Source organism: Ambystoma mexicanum, chromosome 9, assembly GCF_040938575.1.
Source record: "Ambystoma mexicanum isolate Mex_15411 chromosome 9, UKY_AmexF1_1, whole genome shotgun sequence".
NCBI classification, from domain to species: Eukaryota; Metazoa; Chordata; class Amphibia; order Caudata; family Ambystomatidae; genus Ambystoma; species Ambystoma mexicanum.
Genome location: NC_090931.1, coordinates 308,263,091 through 308,285,112, shown reverse-complemented (window position 1 = coordinate 308,285,112; position 22,022 = coordinate 308,263,091). Strand labels below are relative to the sequence as shown.

Here is a 22,022-nt window from a genome sequence, read left to right as displayed (position 1 = left end):
TTACTTTTTTACCCCCTCTTGCTTCTCATGGGGGTTTGCCCCATACTCTCCCCTCAGCCCCCTCCTGCCACCTATATAACCCTGGACTCCCACCACACATGTACCGTGTGGTGGGTGGACATCGACATTTAGTTATCCTGACATCTTCTCTGGATTGTCTTTATTTTAAATACATTTCTTAAATAGATTTCTGAAAATGAAAGGCAATTTGGTGATACTGTTGATGCTTCTGGTCATACCAGCCAAGTCACTCCCAGATGACTAATAGCAACATTCCCCAATGGGGGCCTTGGCATACACCTTCTGAGCCATAGTTCAATGAAGGCCGGGCACATCGTTAACACATGGCACCTCATGCCCACCTGACGTGTTCTACCCCATATGATGAAGGAAATCCATGGTTGTACTTTAGGTTTCTGATATCGCAACACTGTTCCATTGACAATAGCACCAAAGATCTCCTTTAAGTCCAATTTTACAAAACTGTGTGGTGCTAATAGCACTGCTTCATGGCCGAAAGGGCATCAGCTGCCTAGCTCGGAGTAATCGATGATGAATTTCTCTTAATCCTAATTGGGAGCCAATTAACAAGCTGTTTCTCTCAAAACAAGAAAGCAACCGGTTGGTAATTGATGTGCTCAGTTTTCTTTTACATGTCCTGAAGGGAAACCAAGAATGCTATCCTCTAATGCAGGGTTGGGAACCCTGTGGCTCTCCAGGTATTTGGCCTTTGACTCCAGTGATCCCTCACCATTGACTTGACCGGCCCGGTCAGATGGTATTTGTGTTCTAAAGCATCCAGAGCTCTGCAGGTTGCCGAATTCTGCTCTAATTTAATGGACATCTTACTTTGAGAATTGGCAGGCTGTGATCTTCCTGCATTGGTTTTCTGAGCTCTAAGCACTTTAGACATGTCTTTATAAAATTCTACATGTAATTGATGCTGCTGCTTTGGGCATTAAGCAATATGTCAAGGTTTGGGACGAAAAACCAGTAATCTGATTGGCAGTGGAAGGACCTATTGAATACAAGTTTGACAGAATGATGCAGTCCTTAGGAAGATACATTGGTCAGGATCCAGCATCAGATGACTCGAGACAGATACAATGTTGCTTTATGTGCCCTTGGAACACTGTGACTCTTGAGAGCCAGAAGCAGATATGGCGGCACAGGGAGGTCGGTGGACATGTATCCGCAGTGGACGCCAGTTGTTCAGACGCCATCTTGATGTTTGGAATACAAAACAATAGCTGCAGTCGGAGGTTCCTAAATGGCGTCCAAGCACCCAACATTCAGTCATGATTTGAATGTTTTCATAAAAGGGCATCCTCACCAGTTGGGTCGTTTGCGTCCTTGCCCCACAAGCCTATGTATGACTAATGTGATTTAATCGAAACTATAACTTGATGAAGTTTCTGCTCGTGACAATTTCAGAATCGGCATCGCGTCCATGTATCTTTTGTGTAAGTGGAGAAGAACCTGCATTTGCTCAGCATAGGGAGACAAGAGGTCATAGAGACTGCTATGTGCATGCATCTGAACCTATCCTCTTCTCCTACTTTCAGTTTACGTTGGTATTGCAACTGTGAGTGCCGCGACCTGGTGGTTCCTGTATGATGAGGAAGGGCCTGAGGTCACCTTTTACCAGCTGGTAAGTAGATGAACAAAATTCCTCTGTGTTGGAATGCTATCCCAATTTACTTCCCTGTAGGAAATAGGAAGTCCATCGAGAGAGCATGCCTATTTAAGATTGTGTTGGTGCTTTTATGGAATCATAATATGTAAACAAAATATGTGAATGGTGGAAGATTTAGGACTTATCTTGATCACTGGCAGTGCGCGGGGCAACCTTCCGCATCACTGTTTTTTAGCCTGTCTGCGCAGTTGCAGAAGGGCACCAGTCATATGTAAATCAATCTTATTCTACCACCTATGGGAGTAGTCCAGCCTGCACCACCAAACCTTGCCTCTTCTGCACAGAAACACAAGCAACCACAGATATGTTTCAGCCTTATGTGCCTCGTCAGGAAGCTGACGTTTGGTTTGCTATGGTGCAGAGAGCAAGGGATCCACATGTGGGCATTATAAGGGAATAGCAATCATCTTTAGTTTGGACGATTAGGTGTCGCTTGAGCCACCTAAAGCCGAAACTATTCCATTAGAGTACAGATGGGGAGATATGGCATATGAGGATGGGCAACAAGCTTGTAGCTGTTGTTTGGTTATTTGCCCACCCATTGACTTTCCATGGCCATGCTAATCCCTATGGCAATACCCACCCAATTCCTGTCCCTCCCCATCCAAAACACCTCCTCATGGGAACTCTTTCAATTTGCTTTAGTCAAGCCTTACCATCAAACTTTGCGCTTGAAGTGCCTACAAGTGTTTTTTCAAGGCAGTCTTCTAAGAGTTAATGACTTCATTATAGCTGTAAACACGCTACTGGTGTCGTAAAAATGTCTAAACCGGATCTGCCTTCAGCCACTCGATTTCTAAACACTATACGTGTCCTTCACTGAAGTCCTGTTAAAAACAAACATAGGCAAAGCCAACATTGTTGGCTTGTGTTTGTATTAGTCAGTTGCCAGGCACTGCTATTAGATGCCCAGGTACTCGCGCCATTTTGCACCTACCATCAATACCCAGTTAATACCGATATGACAGTGGCTAGCAAGTTCTTTCCCCACGCCTTCACAAAAACCCAAACTGTTAGCATTGCCATTGATTGCTCTGAAATGGTATTGCACCTGCCTAGGCCTGGAACCCATTGCAAGGTAATATCTGCACAAGGTTATCAGCACTCTGCCAATATCGGGAATGAGGAGCTGCGCATGCCAGGGCACACGATGCATCATCGTTTTTCTGACTTATAATGTTCTTGTTTTTGTGAGATCAGGAGTGCTCAGGCTAATTCTGGCATTAGAGCTGGCTGGCAATAATGTGTCACATCCAAGCCACAGTGGCTACTACCGGGCCAAGAACAGTGAGCCTCCTTCTGTGAGCAAGTATGGTGCCAACTGTAAAAAGAAGTGATATTTTAGGTGCCTCCATTTTTAAACTATCAAATGGGATCACACGGGATATTTACAGTTTGGAGTAGACGGAAAGTAACGCATGGGTTAAATCTGGAGCATTTCGCCCCTGCAGGTCTTTATTTGTAACCCCTGCAGAAGTAGCCTGTGCAATGCCAACTCATAACTAGTTGGTATTTTAGAAATAGGAAGTATTTTAAAAGACCGCGTTTTTACCGTTACCATCATAAGCCTAATGGAACCCACAGTGTTATAGAGTACTAAACGCACCGCCCGGCGACCATTCATAGTTTCCACGGAACCACACTCAGTGAAACTGCGCTAAATATTATGAATGTATTTGTTTTTTTCATGATTTGTTACATTATCACAACCAATGTTTGGCTCTATGACCTGTATGGCTCAATGTCCTGTATAACTCTCCGTAGCTCCCGCGTTAGGTCCACACTATGAGACCTGGAATAATAATAATAATAATAAAAGACGGACTTTGTTTTCAGATGCCCTTCATGTGCCTTTTCCTTGACTGTTCGGTCCTCAGTAGGAAGGAATAAGGAATCATTAAGAAGCCTGGCTTTTTTTCCTCTGCGTGCACAGATATTTTTCAGGGCAGGGGCGCTGGAATCTGCACACTAACTTAAGTCAGAATCCGAGTCCATTGTGCCACAGGCCTTTTCTCTACAGCTGGACAGCCGAAGAGGGAAACCATGTGCAGAGGGCAGGTTTAAAGGAGTCGCTGGTCCCCGGGGAGTAAGGAGAAGCCTGCTGGTAGGAGCCTCGATAGCCAGAGGTTCCAAACACCTTTCCTTAATTTGGCCTCGGGTTTGAGGCATTGAATGGAAGAAAAGTGCAAACCCACCATCAGCCAACCAAAGGCTGCTTTACATTTTTTCTCACAGATGTATTTCTCATTCCTGTGATCTAGAATTAGTGTTTTGAGGCTTCTAAAACTTACTAATAGGAGTGATTCCCATTAGAGGAGGGAAAGGGGGAGGAGCTAGAAGTTAGGGGACCGCAGAGTTGGGAAGACCAACTTAGGTGGAACCATTGTGTTCTCTGGTAGCTATCAGTAAGAAGCATTGGCTCATTCCTAAGCTTTTTTATGAGTTTTAAGGGTCATTGGAGAATGTAATGTGGCGTAGTCGACGTTCTGCTCTAGAGTCACATGCTAGCTTCCAGTGAATGTTTTGGTTTTCTTGGTTTTCCTTTTTCTTTCTTTCCCAATCTTTGCTTTGTCTTTCTTTCTATTTTTGTTATATTTATTGTTATTGGAAAATTGTTCTTACGAAGGCATTTAATTTTGATATTTGTGTAAAAAGTCATGATTCATCTTGGCTAAATCACAATAAATAATTTATAAAAAAGTGTTTTTTTAAATTTTTGTACCCAAAAATTGACACCGTCTTTCACTTAGCCAGGGGTTGAAGATTACTTTTTGGGGAGCTACTTTAGACCATGTACGCAAGGGCAATTTCAAGCTGAGGCAACACGTATGTTGAGAATAGAAAATGACTACCAAAAAAAGAAACTGGTTTTATCCTCTTCTCCAGATCACCCTCTAGGGACAACAAGGAATTCATAGAGATTCATTGCATAGCGCAATCGACAGAAAAACTAGCCAACGTCTTGTCTATGGTAACTATACAGATAGGAATAGAGACAAAGGTCTGGAAACCCGTCTACCAAAAACAAACAGGTGCAAATAACCTGTCCTATTGGAAGGTGCCCTCTCGCAAGGGTCTACAACCACGTTTTAGCTCAATGTACCATTCACAAAGAAGAAATATCCATTTGCATATCAGTCTTTGTCCCACCCACTTGGGCAGTCCAGCACTGAAATGCTAGGCAATTCTTCTCTGAACAAGAGTACCAACAGCAATCCAGACAAGTGCCTAGCATTTCGATGGTGAACAGAACAGGTTATTTGGGTGTTTTCGTTCTCTGTAGAGGGGCTCCCCTACCTTTGTATATATACAGCTATGAAGTTAATATCTAATTTTAACCATCGAGAACCATGCTATATGTTGGAAACCATGCAGAGCGTTCCCACATGCAGCGTATAACTCCACATCAGCACTGCAAAGGCATCACACGTGGCCCAATGCAAAAAGGCATTTAGAGGACATGAGGGTTAATGAGTGTTGTTGTTTCAAAGTATTTGTCCTAAAAATGCTAAATCTATTTCTGTTACTGAATGTAAATATGCGTGTGGTTTAATCCTCATAAACGCTTTGCATGCCACACTCCCATTTCCTTATCAACTTCATCTCTTGGGGCTTCCTCAACAGAGGCACTTTATGAAATGCACCGCTGATAACCCCGTCTTTGAAGGAATTGACTGTGAAATTTTTGAATCCCGGTACCCGACCACAATGGCTCTCTCCGTGCTGGTCACCATTGAGATGTGCAACGCCCTCAACAGGTACACAGTGGGGTTGGAATTGGTGAATGCCTCGAGTTGGCCTGCTTTGAACCTTTGAGTATATGTAAGTGAGATGTAGGCGATTGCTTGCAATTTCTTTTGAAGGACCTAATGATTGGAGATAGCTTAATATTCATAGTGTACTACTGAAGGTCCAACCATGGACCTAAGGTGAAAGCCTTTAGTGCTGTCTGCTCACACTCCAAGTCAGCTGACTCATGAAGTTCATAAAGAGTTCCAATGAAATGCATCAGGTTGTTAGTGATCTTGGGTTGTGCATATCCTTTATTGGTCTTGAACAAAGATGTCACAGAGCAGACATTTTTAAAAGCAGGCCAATGCATTTTGGAAATACATCCTTCATCGGTGTCAATCTGTCCATATGAACAAAAGCATCCAGCATCAGTGTGTTCAAGCTTTGAATAGATGAAAACCCCCTACAAGGTGTAGGTATCAAGGAGCACCCAGGATTAGGTACTGTGAAGAGTAGAAGTTCTCGATCCCTACGTAGGGCTTTTCATCTATTCATAACCACAACAGACAGACGGAAAACCCTACCAGGAATGGGTATTGAGGAGCACCCAGGGTTAGGTGCTGTGAAGAATAGATCCCCTCAATGCCTCCACCCGGTTCAAGAATAATGAAGTACATACACAACTCACGATCACTAGTAACAACCTGATTTATTTCAGTGGAACTCTTTATGAACTTTGAGTCAGCTGACTCAAGAGTGAGAGCATGCAGCATCAAAGGCTTTCTCCTTTGGTCCTTGATTGGATGTATCTATACCTGTCGGTGACACATTGGGCTATCTGCAGTGCTCCTTAGAATTTACTCACCCACTTTTGAACTTCAGAGCGTATTGGTGGTGCCCACTCACCCTTCTGGCAAGTACTACTGAAAGTCCTGCAAGTTGAAAATGAAGTGCCCTGAAAAATTGACGAGAGACATTTGAGGTTCAGAGATTAAAAGGGGGCAGATCCCAACTGAGTAGTGGTATCTTTTAAGTAGCACAATTGTACCAGCTAGAGCAACTGGCATACAGCCAACGTAAGTTGCCGTAATGTCATTTGGGATCTGGTACAACTCATAGTAGGCTAACTCATCGTGGCTGTATTCAAGCATTTATTACAGCATTGTTTATTGGGGGCATGCACGCCATACCCTGCTCCTACACCCCCCACCAGTTCCCCAACCCCCAAAATTAAAAACAAAAATATCTTAACCCTGCACCCCTCTTAAATATGCAGTGAACAATTGTAATTGTAAATTCGTAAAGCGCTTATACACAAGTGAAGGGTTTCAAAGCGCTTCAAGGCGGGAAGGGAACAAGGGGATATTGTTGTCATTCTTATGCCTTGAAGATTCTGAATGATCTAACAGGAAAACTAGCATACAAGACAGAAAAGGATTGGTCGACAATGCGCCCATGCCTGCAGGCAAAAGCAAGCTAGGGAGGGGAGATGCGTCAAAGCGACCATGATGCATTGGCCCCTACAAGTTGGGCAGCTAATGTCAGTTGCTGGTGATTAGATGTGGCACATGGATCAATTGGTGTTAATCGTCTGTTTGAGGAACTAATATGGAAATAGGATCCTAGAATGCAAGTCGGATCTTCATTTACCAAGTCTTATTACTCTTTTAAGGAATACTGAAAAATGTATCCTCAAATCCGATATGTCACAGCTAACAGAGACTTTTGAGGATGCCCCTCGGACTCTGAGTAGCACTCTGGCCTTCTTAGTTAGTGATATGAGGAATTACATAACCTTTATTCTGGCTTCGAATCAGAACTCAGAAAACGTCCTAATTGAGAATAAAACAAAAAGAGCTAGAGGTAATAAAAATCACTGGCTGATATGGATTTCTTAGGTAATCCTGTTAATCTGCTATGAAAAGGGTGCACCTGCATCATCAATCTGCAACCTTTGTCCCTCCAGATGGTATGGACTACAAGTCCCATCATCTTTAGAGAATGAGTCATTGGTGAACGATCGTGGTAGTTGTAGTCCAGACCATATGGTGAGCCTCAGGTAGCACACCCCTGGCCTACAGCATATTGTCTGAAAAATTACAAATGCATTGACGTTATTCATGAATCTTGAACAAATCTCTTGAATTGTTTAGTATAATATGCAGAGAGTGGATATTTCCCCTATTGGATCTCTCTTTTGTAGCCTGAACTGGCAAATAATGATTGCTAGGTTTATGACGTGCTCATGTATATACCATCTGATTGTGACTCATTAGAGCAAAGTATTGCCGTGAATCATGGTGGTTGAACATGGCTGGAATCTGGTGTCTGAATTGAAATTTATTTCATACTTGAATCACAGATTTTACTTGAAAGATTTTAACTTGGTTGTCGGGCTCATGTTCCAGTCCGATTCCTATGAGCAAATGTGAGCCATTAAATTGAAAGAAAAATGAAATTGAGTGTTTATACCTTGCTTCAGGAGGGACTCCAGCCTGGAAGTGTGGGAAGCATGGGGCCGGTTATCGAACCCGTGTTGCTTTGCATTGTCTTGTTCCCAAGATCAGCGTGTTGCACCTAGGGGTCAAGTCCTAAAAAAGTGGGGTGACTAGTTAACATTAGCAATGGGATGTGATGTCACTGGAAATTAGCATATCAAGTTGAAATATGCAAATGTCATTCAATTGGCTTTGCATAACCATACATATTGACACACACAAAAAAACAAGAGAGGATATTTTCTTCTAATAGTGTTTAGAAAACGTTGGCGTGCATGATTTAAATGACAAGATTCAATAACAACGTGTTCCCTGGAAAATGCAGTCCCGATATGACATTTCTTCTTCAAATGTTTGCTATTTTTCATCATCTTATCTGGTGGTGCAGTGGGTAAGTGGCTGGCCTGCGAACTTGGCGACCTGAAGACGACGTAAATTCATAAGATGAAAAAAGACAGTCTATGGGCCTCATTACACGGATGGCGGTAAGGATTTACCGGTACCGGTAAAATATCGGTACCGGTAAATCCTTACCGCCTTACTACGAGGTCCCTTTGCGGGTTGGGGAATTTAACGCCTGCTTTTTGCAGGTGTTAAAAACCAACCCGCAAAGGGACCCAGGGAGCTAATTACGGTACCGCAATTTGCGGTACCGTAATTAGTGCCTTACCCATTCCCATTATGCCCTATGGGGCAAAAATGGGAATGGGGAAGGGCAATGGTGGAAGGGGGAATTACCACCCCGTCAACCTTGGAATGGGGCGGTAATTCCCCTTTCCGCCAAGGCGGTGCCGGTATTTTATCGGCATGAACCATGGCGCTAATAGCGCCATGGTTCTCCGCCATCCGTGTAATGAGGCCCTATGTTTCTCATTTTACACTAGCCTCTAAAATACCCTGAAAAAAGTAGGTGGTTGCCGTTCACCCATGTGTATCCTCGACTTGAGCCCTGGTGGCCCCTGAGCTATCCTCACAGCCATTATTTAGGCAATAAGCCCCGAGCCGGTGGCCATTACCGCATAAAGCAGTGCCCCCGGGCCATAGTTATAGGCCGAGCGTAGCAAGTACCTTCCCCGGGGGCATTACCAAACGCAGTAATGGCCTGCCAGCGAGGGGCTGATTGCCATTAGTACCCCAGCCCTTTAGGCCAAAGTACTAATGGTGTTGTTTTTTTTTTCAGTTGCGAGACGCAGCCATAAAAAAATCAAATAAAATTGCCACCGCAGACTGGTAAATGTTGTCCATTTTACCTTTCTGTGGCAGCCATAGTAAACCAAGAAAATGGCTGCCATGGAAGGGGAGAAGGGACTGCAATGAGTCCCTTCTCCCCTTCCATGGCGTCCATTAAAGTAAATGGAAAAAAAAGTAAACAACGAAAATGGCCGCCATGAAATGGAGAGAAGGGACTACATGTAGTCCCTGCTCCCTTTCCATGGTGGCATCAAAGAAATGAAAAAAACAATCGAAGACGGCGCGAGGGACACACAAGAATGTGTGTGGGCTTACCGTATTGCAAGGCTCACAAACGCACCAATCGGTGCGTATGTTACATTTAAAATAACCTGCGCCGGGTACTAATTAAACAAATGGAATTGAAATTTGAATCAAGTCGGTTTGTGCTTTTTCAAAATGGTAGAACCTTAAAATGTGGAGCCTCGTTCATGTCTTTCTCTTGTCTAGACTAACAATGTTGCGTGTATTGTCAGCAGTATCGAGAGCAATGGATGGATAGGATGGGGCTGGAATGTGTAAACTACTCATTTGATGTTCCTATGAAAAAGTGATTCAATTCAATTGTATGTTTTACGAAAGTTCTCACAAGCCAAATGTAAAAGCTCGAACAAAATGAAAATATGTCCTGTTGCCCAGTAGTGCTAGTCTTTTGGTAACTCAGCCAGTATATACAAACATAGACATGTGTCACTCTTAAGTGTTCATAGATAAGACAATTCTAAGATAGCGCCACGCTTTGCAGCATAATCATTCAAATGATACTAACAGCTCTATTTCTCTCCTTTTTCCTGTGATTCTTTTTTTCCCTAACTTTGCAGTCTGTCTGAGAACCAGTCCTTGCTGCGGATGCCCCCGTGGCTGAACTTCTGGCTGCTTGGTTCCATCGTCCTGTCCATGGCACTGCATTTCCTCATTATCTATGTCGAGCCAATGCCCGTAAGTGCTGATCTTCTGTATCTTTGAAGTGAGAGGGCCAAAGTCCTCTTGCAGTGCGTTGCGTGTGTTGCTCTCTTTATCCGACCGGTTGATCGCTATGTGGAGTGTATGATGATCAGAACGTAGACTCGTCTTCGTCCCACATTGTACATCTAGGAATGTTGTCTTTCTCTCTGCAGTTGATATTCCAGGTCACACCCCTGAGCTGGCACCAGTGGGTGGTGGTCATGAAGATTTCCTTCCCGGTTATCCTGCTTGATGAAGTACTCAAGTACCTCTCCCGGCATCATCTAGAAGGTAAATATACTGCACTAGCAATTCCCCGCTCTTCGGGCTTCCAACCTGTCGCTTGATGCTTCCCATGCTTTTCAGTCACCTTTATTCACTGCTATCAAGGGGATGCTTATGGTGATAGGTGGATCACTTTGGGAAACCAACAGTGTGTTTGTGTGGCGGAACTCCACTACTGCATTGTCGGCTTGCTGCAAACTTTACGCACAGATCCTTCTTCTGAGGCTAATGTCTCCACAGACAAACTGCTCTGGGTGATTGTCCCGGCAATTTTTTTAATTGAGTACAACACCACTCTGAGGATTTGCTGAAGCACGTCCTGTCTGCCATGTTTGAAACACTCACCTACCACAGGCCTATACTTGTTTGTGTTATAAATATTATTGGTGGTACTACTGAATCAGAGATGGCCTCTCGTTTGCAGCCCAAGTAAATAATGGCCATAGTCTGATTCATCCCAGAGAGATCATTGAAGCCTGGCTTCTCAACACTGCATGGACTTGCAGTCTGTGGTATGGTAAGGAGTGGCAGAAGGGGGGGAAAGTGAGCGGAAAGCTGTAGAACCATGTGTTTCCCCCTCGCATATTGGTGTACTTTGCATTATGCCCCAGAAATGCGCCTGAGTGTTTGGTGATTGGAGGATAGCCAGTGGGGTATGCTTGGGTGGCGTTTCGCAGACATATGTTTCCCCGTTCTCCATGAGCTGTGGTGGCAGGGGGAGGGGTGGGTCTGATCAGTCTTTTATGAGGAAAGTTTTCAGGGGGAATCAGGGTCACTTTGTGCATTAGGAAGGGCTGCATGAGGAACTGTAGTGAGAAAATAAAGCTGGAAGTAGAATAATCCGCTCTCAAACCGAGAACTCTGCACAACCCTTGTGATATGATGGAGAAGGCAAAGGACTGTACTTCACGCAGGACCCACCTGCAAAGGCCAGACATGGATTATGAATCTAGGAGAAGGATTTCTGGGCTTGACCAGTAATGTTAGCGGGTCTTCTATCCCAGAATGATTAGCAGCTCAGCTGTGATCGTTTGGCAGACCCCCTTAGCCTTTAGTCCTTGGAAACCGGTTTAATTTCCTTTTGAATGTTTCAGTTCAACCTATTTTGCAAAAGCTGATGCAGTGTTGTGTGCGGAAGTGCACCACGCTTTTTAAGAAAATGTTTCAATGCTGCATCACAGCAAACTTTAGGGCTACTCTGGCTTGGAGGCATTTTAAGATTTTTTTGCAATCTTAGTAGGCTCCAAACTTCATCTACATTGCATTATGCAATGGTAAAGCTTGCGGCCCTATTATTTTCCTCACTCTGCTTTCTTGTGCCGTATCTGAATCTTGAACAGGCTTATAAAATTGCTTTCTCGGGAGAAGGGACCTCCTAGATTGCTTGTTGTGACTGCTTGGTTTATTTTATTTATTTATTTATTGCATTTGATTTTACGTCCAAACCCAAGGGTATCACGGCGTAATATTACAAGAATACTTTCAAGAAAAACTTGTGGTTACATGAACACTTACAAACTTCTTGGTTACATGGTGGAAGTGCTTGTTGATAGTTAGTCATAGTTGCAAGGTTTCTGGTTCTATGGTAGCGGTTACATGGTCTACCTGCATGGAGCAGTGTGGTTAATATTTATTGGGTTGATCCATTGCATCGGATCTGTTGGTCAGACACCAACCCTTCTATCTGACACTTTCCCAAACTGGTGTTTATTGCACCGAGATCAGAATGGGGAATTTATGGGCAGTTTGAACTCTTAAGCATCAGTAGTCTTACATTTGTGTTGTGTACCAGCTGAAGATGTTGCGCTGATTTACAAGTGAGATCCAAGAAATGATCTTTTGTAGTTGAATCAAGGCAACATTTCTCAAATTCATACCAACGGCCTCCATGGCACTGTCTCCGGAGAATACAAGGAGCATGATGGTAAGAGCTGGAGAATGTGCCTTAAGCATCTGCGGCAGGAGACTCCTGATTGGACGTTGGACTGGATTGAACAGGCATGGTTGGGGCTGCCAATAATGGTGATGTTAGGCATGATTTTGTGGAATCCTTTAGCTTCTCATCCATCCCGACCGTGCAGCAGGCTTTTGTAACTCTTGCGATCTTCAGGAGCTTGCACAGGGAAGCACATCAGGCCATTACGCCATCCTCCTCACCATATTTAAATCCATGACCCTGTTTTGTAAGCCCTCTGAACACCTTGAGTTTTATGACCCGTCAACCCTTACTTTGTAATTCTAGCTCGATACCTTAATATCCTCCAAATATGATCTGTAGTTTAATCAGCAGCCGGTGGCAAGGTATTTCTGATGAAATGTATCCATCTGTGCTTTGAAAGATTTATTATATGTTCTCCGATGTTGACTGATGTTTCGTACGGAATAACTCCTTTACAATAGATTGTTCTGATGGATATACAGTGATCCTCAAAGCTATGCTTAGAACTTACCTTTAAACATTAAGCACATTATAAACAACGTTTATGTGTTAGTTTATGATGCAAAAACCATCAGAAATGTCACAGAACGCGTGCTTTGTAGAATGCATAGGTCACAAACATTGCAGCTCAAAATCTTTTAGTAATGACTTTGGTCTTCAGTCTGGCAGTAGATGTCTAGCCACTGTACCACTGCAGATGCAATAAACTGCTATGAGCTTAAAACAGTGGTGTAGAACTCTGGCCTTCGCGTATTGAGGATAACCCCTTTGCGTATTGAGGATAACCACTGACTCTGCGAATGGTCGCCCATGTGGATCCACTGCCTGTACATTTGTGTATCAGCATGGCTTAAGAAACCACATCTTTGTACTAATAAGAAATAATAGAATTCATTTTTTTTTAAAATCTGATATATGTTGTTATGGTGGCGAATACAATGAAAATGATGTACGAAATACCCTACCATCAAAACAAATATCCAACTACTCACTTGCAAATAGAAGACCAGAACGGATTCATAGTACCAAATATCTTTTAGATTCTCGATGGCCTCCTATCTACTAATCTCTCTGTGGCAAGCTGGTGGCTGGGTGTCCGCGGATCCTCAGGATGTGGATCTTTCGACGTGCCCCTTATCAGGGTCCGGCTTGACTGAATTCCACAGGAGCTGATGCTGGCCCCACAGACCCTCACCAAGAGTTCACCTCTCAACCCTAAAGTGAAAGCTGAGCTGAAAACCCCAGGAAAGGGAAAGGGGAATTTGGATAAAATAACAACTGAGACCCTGCAGCCCTGCAACCTTCTGGTAGGCTCTGGTATCTGTAGTAACAAACACACTTGGTTACTTATACATCAGTTTAAACCTTTTTCTCTAAAATATTCTTTTTAAAACAACTCTAACTTCTTTACCTCTTATACCTCTGTTTAGAATTTAGAGGTTAATTGTCTGTAGAGAATATCTTGAATACTTTTGTAATGTTTTGGTGTATATTGTCACTAGCCATTCCAGTCTCTTTAATATTCTGAAGAAGATGACTCTTGCAAACACCTTACAACCTTAGATATTCTTCTTTGACTTTAAGTTCACTTAACACCATAAAATTTACATTTCCAAATACTCTTGAGAAATACAGTTTTTCTTGAAGTATTGAATTCTCACTGCATTCATGCGATTAACACGCAAAATCACAAAACGTGAAAAAATTGTCCTTGAGCTAAAAATTACACGCGCACTTTAACAAATACGCGCGCACATGAAACATGCGCACTTAAACAATTCCACGCGTACAGGAAACACGCGCACCCTCTGAAAAAACTACGCGCGCAATCGCCAACCGAAAGACGCGCTAAAACTACTCGCGCTCAGTTAATAGGGACTCGCGCTCTATCGCAATCCTACACGCGTTCTCTTACGTAACATCGCTTACGTGAAAAATATACATGTGCTAAAAACCACCCGCGCTCAGTTGGTATGGACTCGCACTTTATCGCAATCCAACACGCGCTCTCATATGCATGTGCTCCCAACGACGTTGCTGAAGTCATGAAGAATTGAGCGCACATTAAACCGTCTTGAAACACTTTTCGAACAGTTTACAACTTTAAAACTTGCGCCCACAGTCTTTTCAATTGTTTTCTCCTTATTGTAAATAAACTGTAAACGTTCTTTCCCTCAGTAAGCTTTAAACTTCTAAACTCTTCTGATAAACAATGGAAGTTCACTGTGAAAATCTTTAAGCTTTTAAAAGGAACAATCCCACCTGATGTCTTCTTGATCTCTCTGGCTCAGCAAACGATTTTCTTACTTCTTTAGTAAATCTTCTGAACTCTGAAAGGCCTTACTTAAGGAGCTTAACTAAAATACAACCAGCCACTGAATTACTTTGGATGAAAGCTAGTTTAGAATCTTGCTCACCTCCCAAGAATCCTACCATTGTCCTTTCCACCAATCAGACAAACCAAACATAGGTTTGTTCCTTAAACCAATCAGATTAAGTTTCTTTCTCTCCATCTTGACTTGGGCAACCACAATGTTAATTCTATGTACATACTCTTCTATTTACTACTCAGCCAGCCAGCCATCCCTGACAGTACCCCCTCTTCAAAGCCCTGTCCCAGGGCCTGGCTTAGCAGGGAACTTTCTGTGAAACTGTCTTATTAATTGAGGGGCATGTACATCAATCTGATTTTCCCAAGATCTTTCTTCAGGCCCGTATCCCTTCCAATCAATAAGATACTGCAAGGTACCTCTAACAAAACCTAGAATCAAAAATGTTCCTAACTTCAAACTCTTCTTAATTTTCCTCTATATAAACTGCTGGTGGTGGTTTTCCCAATCTAGTTCCTAACATACAAGGTTTCACTAAACCGATGTGAAATGTGGGATGACTTTTGATAACTGGGAGGTAATTTCAGCCTGATTGCCACTGGATTTATTATTTTTTCTATTTCAAATGGATCAATAAATTTCAGACTAAATTTAGTTCTTCCCTTTAGACGTAGATTTTTTGTGGACAACCAAACCTTTTGACCCACTTGATAATGTGGTGCATTTTGACGCTTTCTATCAGCAAAGGTCTTGATTTACTTTTCTCCAAACTTTCCTTTGCTTTCACTAAACCATCCCTAATACTAGTCAATCGATGCTCAACCTCTGGATTGGAATACTCAGATGGTAACACTTCTTTCAAAAATCGTGGAAGAAAACCATAATTACTGTAAAAAGGTGAATAACTAGTAAAATCTTTGACAGAATTATTGTAGCTAAATTCTGCTAACCAAAGAAGATCCACCCAGCTCTCTTTCTCCTGCCAAAAAGCTCTGATATATTTTTCTAACTCCTGATTTACTCGTTCTGTCTGACCATTGGTTTGTGGATGATAACCTGAAGAAAGCTTTATCTCAATCCCCAACTCTTTACAGAAAGCTCGCCAAAACTTAGAAATGAATTGCGACCCTCGATCTGATACAATTTGTGTTGGCAACCCATGGAGTCGCACCACTTCTTGCAAAAAACTCTTTGCCAGATTCCTTGCAGAGGCCTCTCCTTTCATGGGAATGAAATGCCCTGCCTTGGTCAGTAAATCCACTACTACTAATAGTGTAGTGCAACCTTGATCTTTAGGAAGATCTACAATATAATCCATAGAGATTGTAAACCATGGACTAGGAGGTACGGGTAATGGATTAAGTAATCCAGATGGTTTTCCTCCTCCTGACTTCACTCGAGCACAGACTTCACAGGTTTTCACAAAATCTTCTATATCTTTTTTCATGTCTTTCCACCAGAAATTCCTTTCCACCAATTCAATTGTCTTACGAATTCCAGGATGACCCACCAACTCTGATTCATGACATTCTTCTTACTTTTGCAGTTCTTAACTTGGAAGATAGATTTTAGAATGGAAACATGGAAATCCATCAATTAAATGTCTTCCAGAATCCTCCGCAAGCCAAGATTGAATCGCCTTCTCCGGTAACTCCCTTCGAATTTTCTCAAGAAGCAGGTTCTCTTCTTTTGTAGTACTTAGAATAAATGTATCTTCTGCAATCACTAGCTCAGGTAATAACTGATGTTCTACCTCATCTGACAAACTTTGTCGAGATAAAGCGTCCGCTTTACCGTTTAACCGTCCTGGCTTGAAGGTTATTACAAAATCATATTTCGAAAAGAAAAGCGACCATCTGAGTTGTCTTGGTGATAATGTTCGAGCAGATTTCAAAAATAGAAGATTCCTATGGTTGGTTAAGACTGTTACTGTGAATCTTGCTCCTAACAGATAATGCCTCCATTCTTGAAATGCTTTCTTGATAGCTAGGAGTTCTCTATCAGTAATTGTGTAGTTCATCTCAGCTGGAAGCAGCTTCTTGGAAAGATAGGCCACAGGATGCAGTTGTCCAGTTTCAGGATGCCTCTGAGAAAGTACTGCTCCAATTGCTGTATTCGAAGCATCTGCTTCAACAAAAAATGGTTGGGAAGGATCTGGATGTAATAAAATTGGTCCTGATGTAAAGCAGTTCTTCAATTTTTTAAAAGCCTGATCCGCTTCATCCTTCCACACAAATTTCATTCCTTTTTTCAATAATTTGGTGATGGGAGAAACAGTTTGAGAGAAGTCCTTTATGAATCTCCTGTAAAAATTCGCAAAACCCAGGAAGCTTTGAATATCTTTAACACAAGTTGGAATTGGCCACTGTTCTACTGCTTTAATTTTCTTCATGTCCATTTCCAAACCTTTGGGAGAAATAATAAAACCCAAAAATTCCACTTCTTTGGTATGGAATTGGCTTTTTTCTAACTTAGCAAATAATGTATTCTCCCTTAATCACTGTAAACTTTCTTAACATGTTCTTCATGTTGCAGTAGATCCTTGGAATAAATGAGAATGTCATCAATGTAAACTACTACAAAAATGTCAATGAAATCTCTCATCGCTTCATTTATAAAAAATTGAAAAGTTGCCGGGGCATTGCACAATCCGAATGGCATTATTTGATATTCGAAAAGACCACATTTTGTTCTAAATGCTGTTTTCCATTCATCACCTTGACGTACCCGCACCAAATGGTATGCACCACGAAGATCTAGTTTGGTAAACACTGAAGCTCCTTGATTCTGGTCCAACATCAATGAAATTAAATGCCCTATAATCAATGCACGTCCGTAGCGTACCTTCTTTTTTTGGAACAAAAAATAGTGGAGAAGCTGCTGGCGATTGAGAGTGTCTGATGAACCCCTTAGCCAAATTTTCTTGGATTTAATCTTTCAAATGTTGATTCTCTTTCTCAGTCAGGGCATAGATGCGACTGCAAGGAATGTGAGCCCCTGGTTCTAAATCAATTTTACAATGGTATTCTCGATGAGGAGGTAATTCATTAGCTTCCTTTTCACTAAACACATCATTAACATCTTGATAACACTTTGGTAATTCTCCTATTACAGCCCCAATAGAATGTACTATGGCACCCAATTTTACCACACCTTCCACAACTTTTGAACAACCATCAGACTCATCTTCCTGAACCTTTTCCTTAAAACAATTTGCAACACAAAAAGGTGAATCCAATTTAACAACTCTCCTTCCCCAATCAATCTGAGGGTTATGATACGTTAACCAAGGCACCCCTAATATAATCTTCAACTGTGGAGTATCTATTAATTCAAACACAATTTCCTCCCAGTGTCCTCCAATTTCCATCCCCAATGGAATTGTTTCATGTGTAATTAAACCTGATGTAAGTTGAGAACCATTCACCGCTCTCACTTGCTCTGGTATATTTTTTACAATGTAAGGCACATTCATATCTTTTACCACATTCCAATCCATGAAGTTACTTGTGGCTCCAGAGTCTATTACTACTGGACCACTTCCCTTTAATTCCTCTTTTATATACAAGGATACCTTCAATGTAATATGTGGTACGGCAGCTTGAATAGTATAGCCACTTGTTGATTTCTGGAACTGTGAATAGATGAAGAGGTTTTCGGACACCAAGGGCAGTTTCCAACAAAATGTCCTGATCTGCCACAATATAAACACAAATTATTCTGCCTATGCCTATCCTTCTCATCCTTAGTTAAAGGACCTCTCACTTTATTTACTCTCTCTACATTCCAAGTTCTCAATTCTTTATTTACAACTTCTAATCTTCCTTTCTCGACTCTAGCGAAAACTCTGGGTTGCTCTACACTTCCTCGTTTACACTCAGCCTTGTGTTCTCCTAATCTATAATCAATTTGTATGACAAGGTCAATTAAATCTTTACATGAAGTGGGTCTATTCACAATGGTGGATAAGGCATCTTTTAACTCTTCTCTCAAGCCTCTATAAAACAAAGATGATTGTTTCTCTTCTGGCCAATTGCTCTCTTATACTAAGGATCTAAACTGCGTGATGTAAGGCACTAAATCTTTATTTCCCTGTTTTAACTCTAATAATAACTGTCGTCTGTCAAACTTTTTTTTAAATTCGGACTTAAAGGCTAACAGATTCTTTAGAATGGGATTCTCTTGACCAACTAATAACACTGACCAAGTTGCCGCCTCACCAGTAAGGTAAGACAGAATAAAAGCTATTTTAGTAGCATCTGTATTAAAGGCTTCAGGTCTTCAAAGGAAATGAAGTTCACACTGGGTGAGGAAAATTTGATATTTCTTGCCATCTCCCCCAAAACGTTCTGGAGGTGCTAAAGAGACTGGACCTAAAGGTCTATTCAGGTTCCCCCTACTTCCCTCCTGAGAAATTGTTCCTTCACCCAAATCCTCTCTAACTAACACTGGTAATTCTCTACTTTGACTCTCAGAAACTCTTGACTCCAAAGAAATGTCCTCGCCCCTACGGGTAACTTTAGAATTTAATTCTTCAAACTTGACTTGTAATTCCTGGTTCTCTCTTCGCACTGCCCTCATCTCCTCCGAAAACATGTCCCTTAAGGAACTTGCTAATGCTTCTGTGGGGTCCATATCAGCTCAGGTGGAAAAAGTATCGTGGGCCTTTCATCCTGTCAGGGTCCGGCTTGACTGAATTCCACAGGAACTGATGCTGGCCCCACAGACCCTCACCAAGAGTTCACCTCTCAACCCTAAAGTGAAAGCTGAGCTGAAAACCCCAGGAAAGGGAAAGGGGAATTTTGATAAAATAACAACGGAGACACTGCAGCCCTGCAACCTTCTGGTAGGCTCTGGTAACTGTAGTAACAAACACACTTGGTTACTTATACATCAGTGTAAACCTTTTTCTCTAAATTATTCTTTTTAAAACAACTCTAACTTCTTTTCCTCTTATACCTCTGTTTAGAACTTAGAGGTTAATTGTCTGTAGAGAATATCTTGAAAACTTTTGTAATGTTTCGGTGTATATTGTCAATAGCCATTCCAGTCTCTTTAATATTCTGAAGAAGATGACTGTTGCAAACACCTTACAACCTTAGATATTCTTCTTTGACTTTAAGTTCACTTAACTCCATAAAATGTACATTTCCAAATACTCTTGAGAAATACAGTTTTCCTTGAAGTATTGAATTCTCACTGCATTCATGCGATTAACACGCGAAATCACAAAACATGAAAAAATTGTCCTCGCGCTAAAAATTACATGCGCACTTTAACAAATACACGCGCACGTGAAACACGCATTTTTACAAATTCACATGTATGTGAAACACGTGCCCTTTAACAAATTCACGCGCACGTGAAACACGCATTTTTAACAATTCACATGTACGTGAAACACACGCACTTTAACAAATTCATGCGTACAGGAAACACGTGCATGCTCTGAAAAAACTACCCGCGCAATCGGCAACCGAAACACACGCTAAAACTACTCGCGCTCAGTTAATATGGACTCGCGCTCTATCGCAATCCTACACGCGCTCTCTTAACGTTGCGCACGTGAAAAATATACACACGCTAAAAACTACTCGCGCTCATTTAATATGGACTCGCGCTCTATCGCAATCCAACACGCGCTCTTTTACGTAAGGTCGCTCACGTGAAAAATATACACGCGCTAAAAACCACCTGCGCTCAGTTGATATGGACTCGCGCTCTATCGCAATCCAACACGCGCTCTCATATGCACGCGCTCCCAACGACGTTGCTGAAGTCATGAAGACTTGCGCGCACGTTAAACAGTCTTGAAACACTTTTCGAACAGTTTACAACTTTAAAACTTGCGCGCACAGTCTTTTCAATAGTTTTCTCCTTATTGTAAATAAACTTTAAACATTCTTTCTCTCAGTAAGCTTTAAACTTCTAAACTCTTTAAGTTTCTGATAAACAATGAAAGTTCACTGTGAACATCTTTAAGCTTTTAAAAGGAACAATCCCACCTGATGTCTTCTTGATCTCTCTGGCTCAGCAAACGATTTTCTTACTTCTTTAGTAAATCTTCTGAACTCTGAAAGGCCTTACTTAAGGAGCTTAACTAAAATACAACCTGCCACTGAATTACTTTGGATGAAAGGCAGTTTAGAATCTTGCTCACCTCCCAAGAATCCTACCATTATCCTTTCTGCCAATCAGACAAACCAAACATAGCATTGTTCCTCAAACCAATCAGATTAAGTTTCTTTCTCTCCATCTTGACTTGGGCAACCACAATGTTAATTCTATGTACATAATCTTCTATTTACTACTCAGCCAGCCAGCCAGCCCTGACACCCCTTTTCTCCCTCCACATTGCTAGTTGCCCCAGCTAAAAGCTGAAGTTTCACAAATTTTAGTGGCAACAATACATATTTTATCAAAATACTAGTCCAGGGTAAACAATGCATGGAGCCAACAATGCTTTTCTAAAGTCTAACTAGGTATTTTCTTTTTTTAAATGTTGACAAATTGCATAAAGAAAATGGCTTTGCTTATAAAGAAGATTGCTTTGTTATAAATAAAAAGCAATTGTACAGCCTGCCACAAGTACAGTAATTTGACTTGTTGGACCCATTTTACAATGACTTCCCTGCCCACATCTCCAGGCTTGACTTTATGCTGTCAATATTTCCAATTACGTAATACCTCTTTGATTGAAGTGTTATTGTTCAGTACCACGATTGTCCAGAATCTTTTGGGATTCTTGCCACTTCCATCGGGCAGGTGCACTTGTCATTGAATCCTTTTCCCTTAAAAAGTTTGTTTCTCTATATACTTTTTCTATGTCACTTAATCACAGCCCTGTTCGTCAGTTTCCCAGCCAGCGCCACTATAATGTACAAATATTGTACAAAACCATCAGATGTCACTTTTTGGCCAAAGTCAATGAAAGGAAATTAACTTTCAAGAGTCCTTTTCTTTTAGAGAGTTTTGGAGGGGCTGATATAGCTATTTGTCCCAATAGTGAAATGCCAACTCTTGGTCGACTTTTTCCAATGAAATAATCTTTTTCAAAGAAAATAATGTTTCTTTATGTTGGAGGTGTCACTTCTATGATTGGAACAGGTTACCAACAGCGTACTCATTTAGTGATATTTTATATTTATGATCTGGTCATTTCAGCGGCAATGTCATTATCTAGTAATATTTTATTCTGTCCGGATGAAAAATTACTAAATGATGAAGCTGTTACTAACACTTTCAGACCAGATGCCTCCATTGGCCTCGGTAATGTTAGTTGGAGATCAGCAACCTCTATCCCAAAATTCCTCCTTGGTCCTTCTTGATATATGCAATTCCTCTTACAATGGATTACAGGCCACCTT

General features: G+C 41.7%; 1 protein-coding gene across 3 annotated transcripts in view; it reads left to right on the top strand.

The window, feature by feature from the left end:
• Positions 1-22,022, top strand: part of ATP2A3 (ATPase sarcoplasmic/endoplasmic reticulum Ca2+ transporting 3) — a 680,492-nt gene that overhangs the window by 611,018 nt on the left and 47,452 nt on the right. For all 3 annotated transcript variants that reach the window (XM_069614715.1, XM_069614714.1, XM_069614716.1), the window contains exons 17-20: positions 1,566-1,651; positions 5,321-5,454; positions 9,978-10,095; positions 10,275-10,392. In XM_069614715.1, coding sequence (XP_069470816.1) covers positions 1,566-1,651; positions 5,321-5,454; positions 9,978-10,095; positions 10,275-10,392 — 456 coding nt within the window. The remainder of the gene's footprint in view (positions 1-1,565; positions 1,652-5,320; positions 5,455-9,977; positions 10,096-10,274; positions 10,393-22,022) is intronic.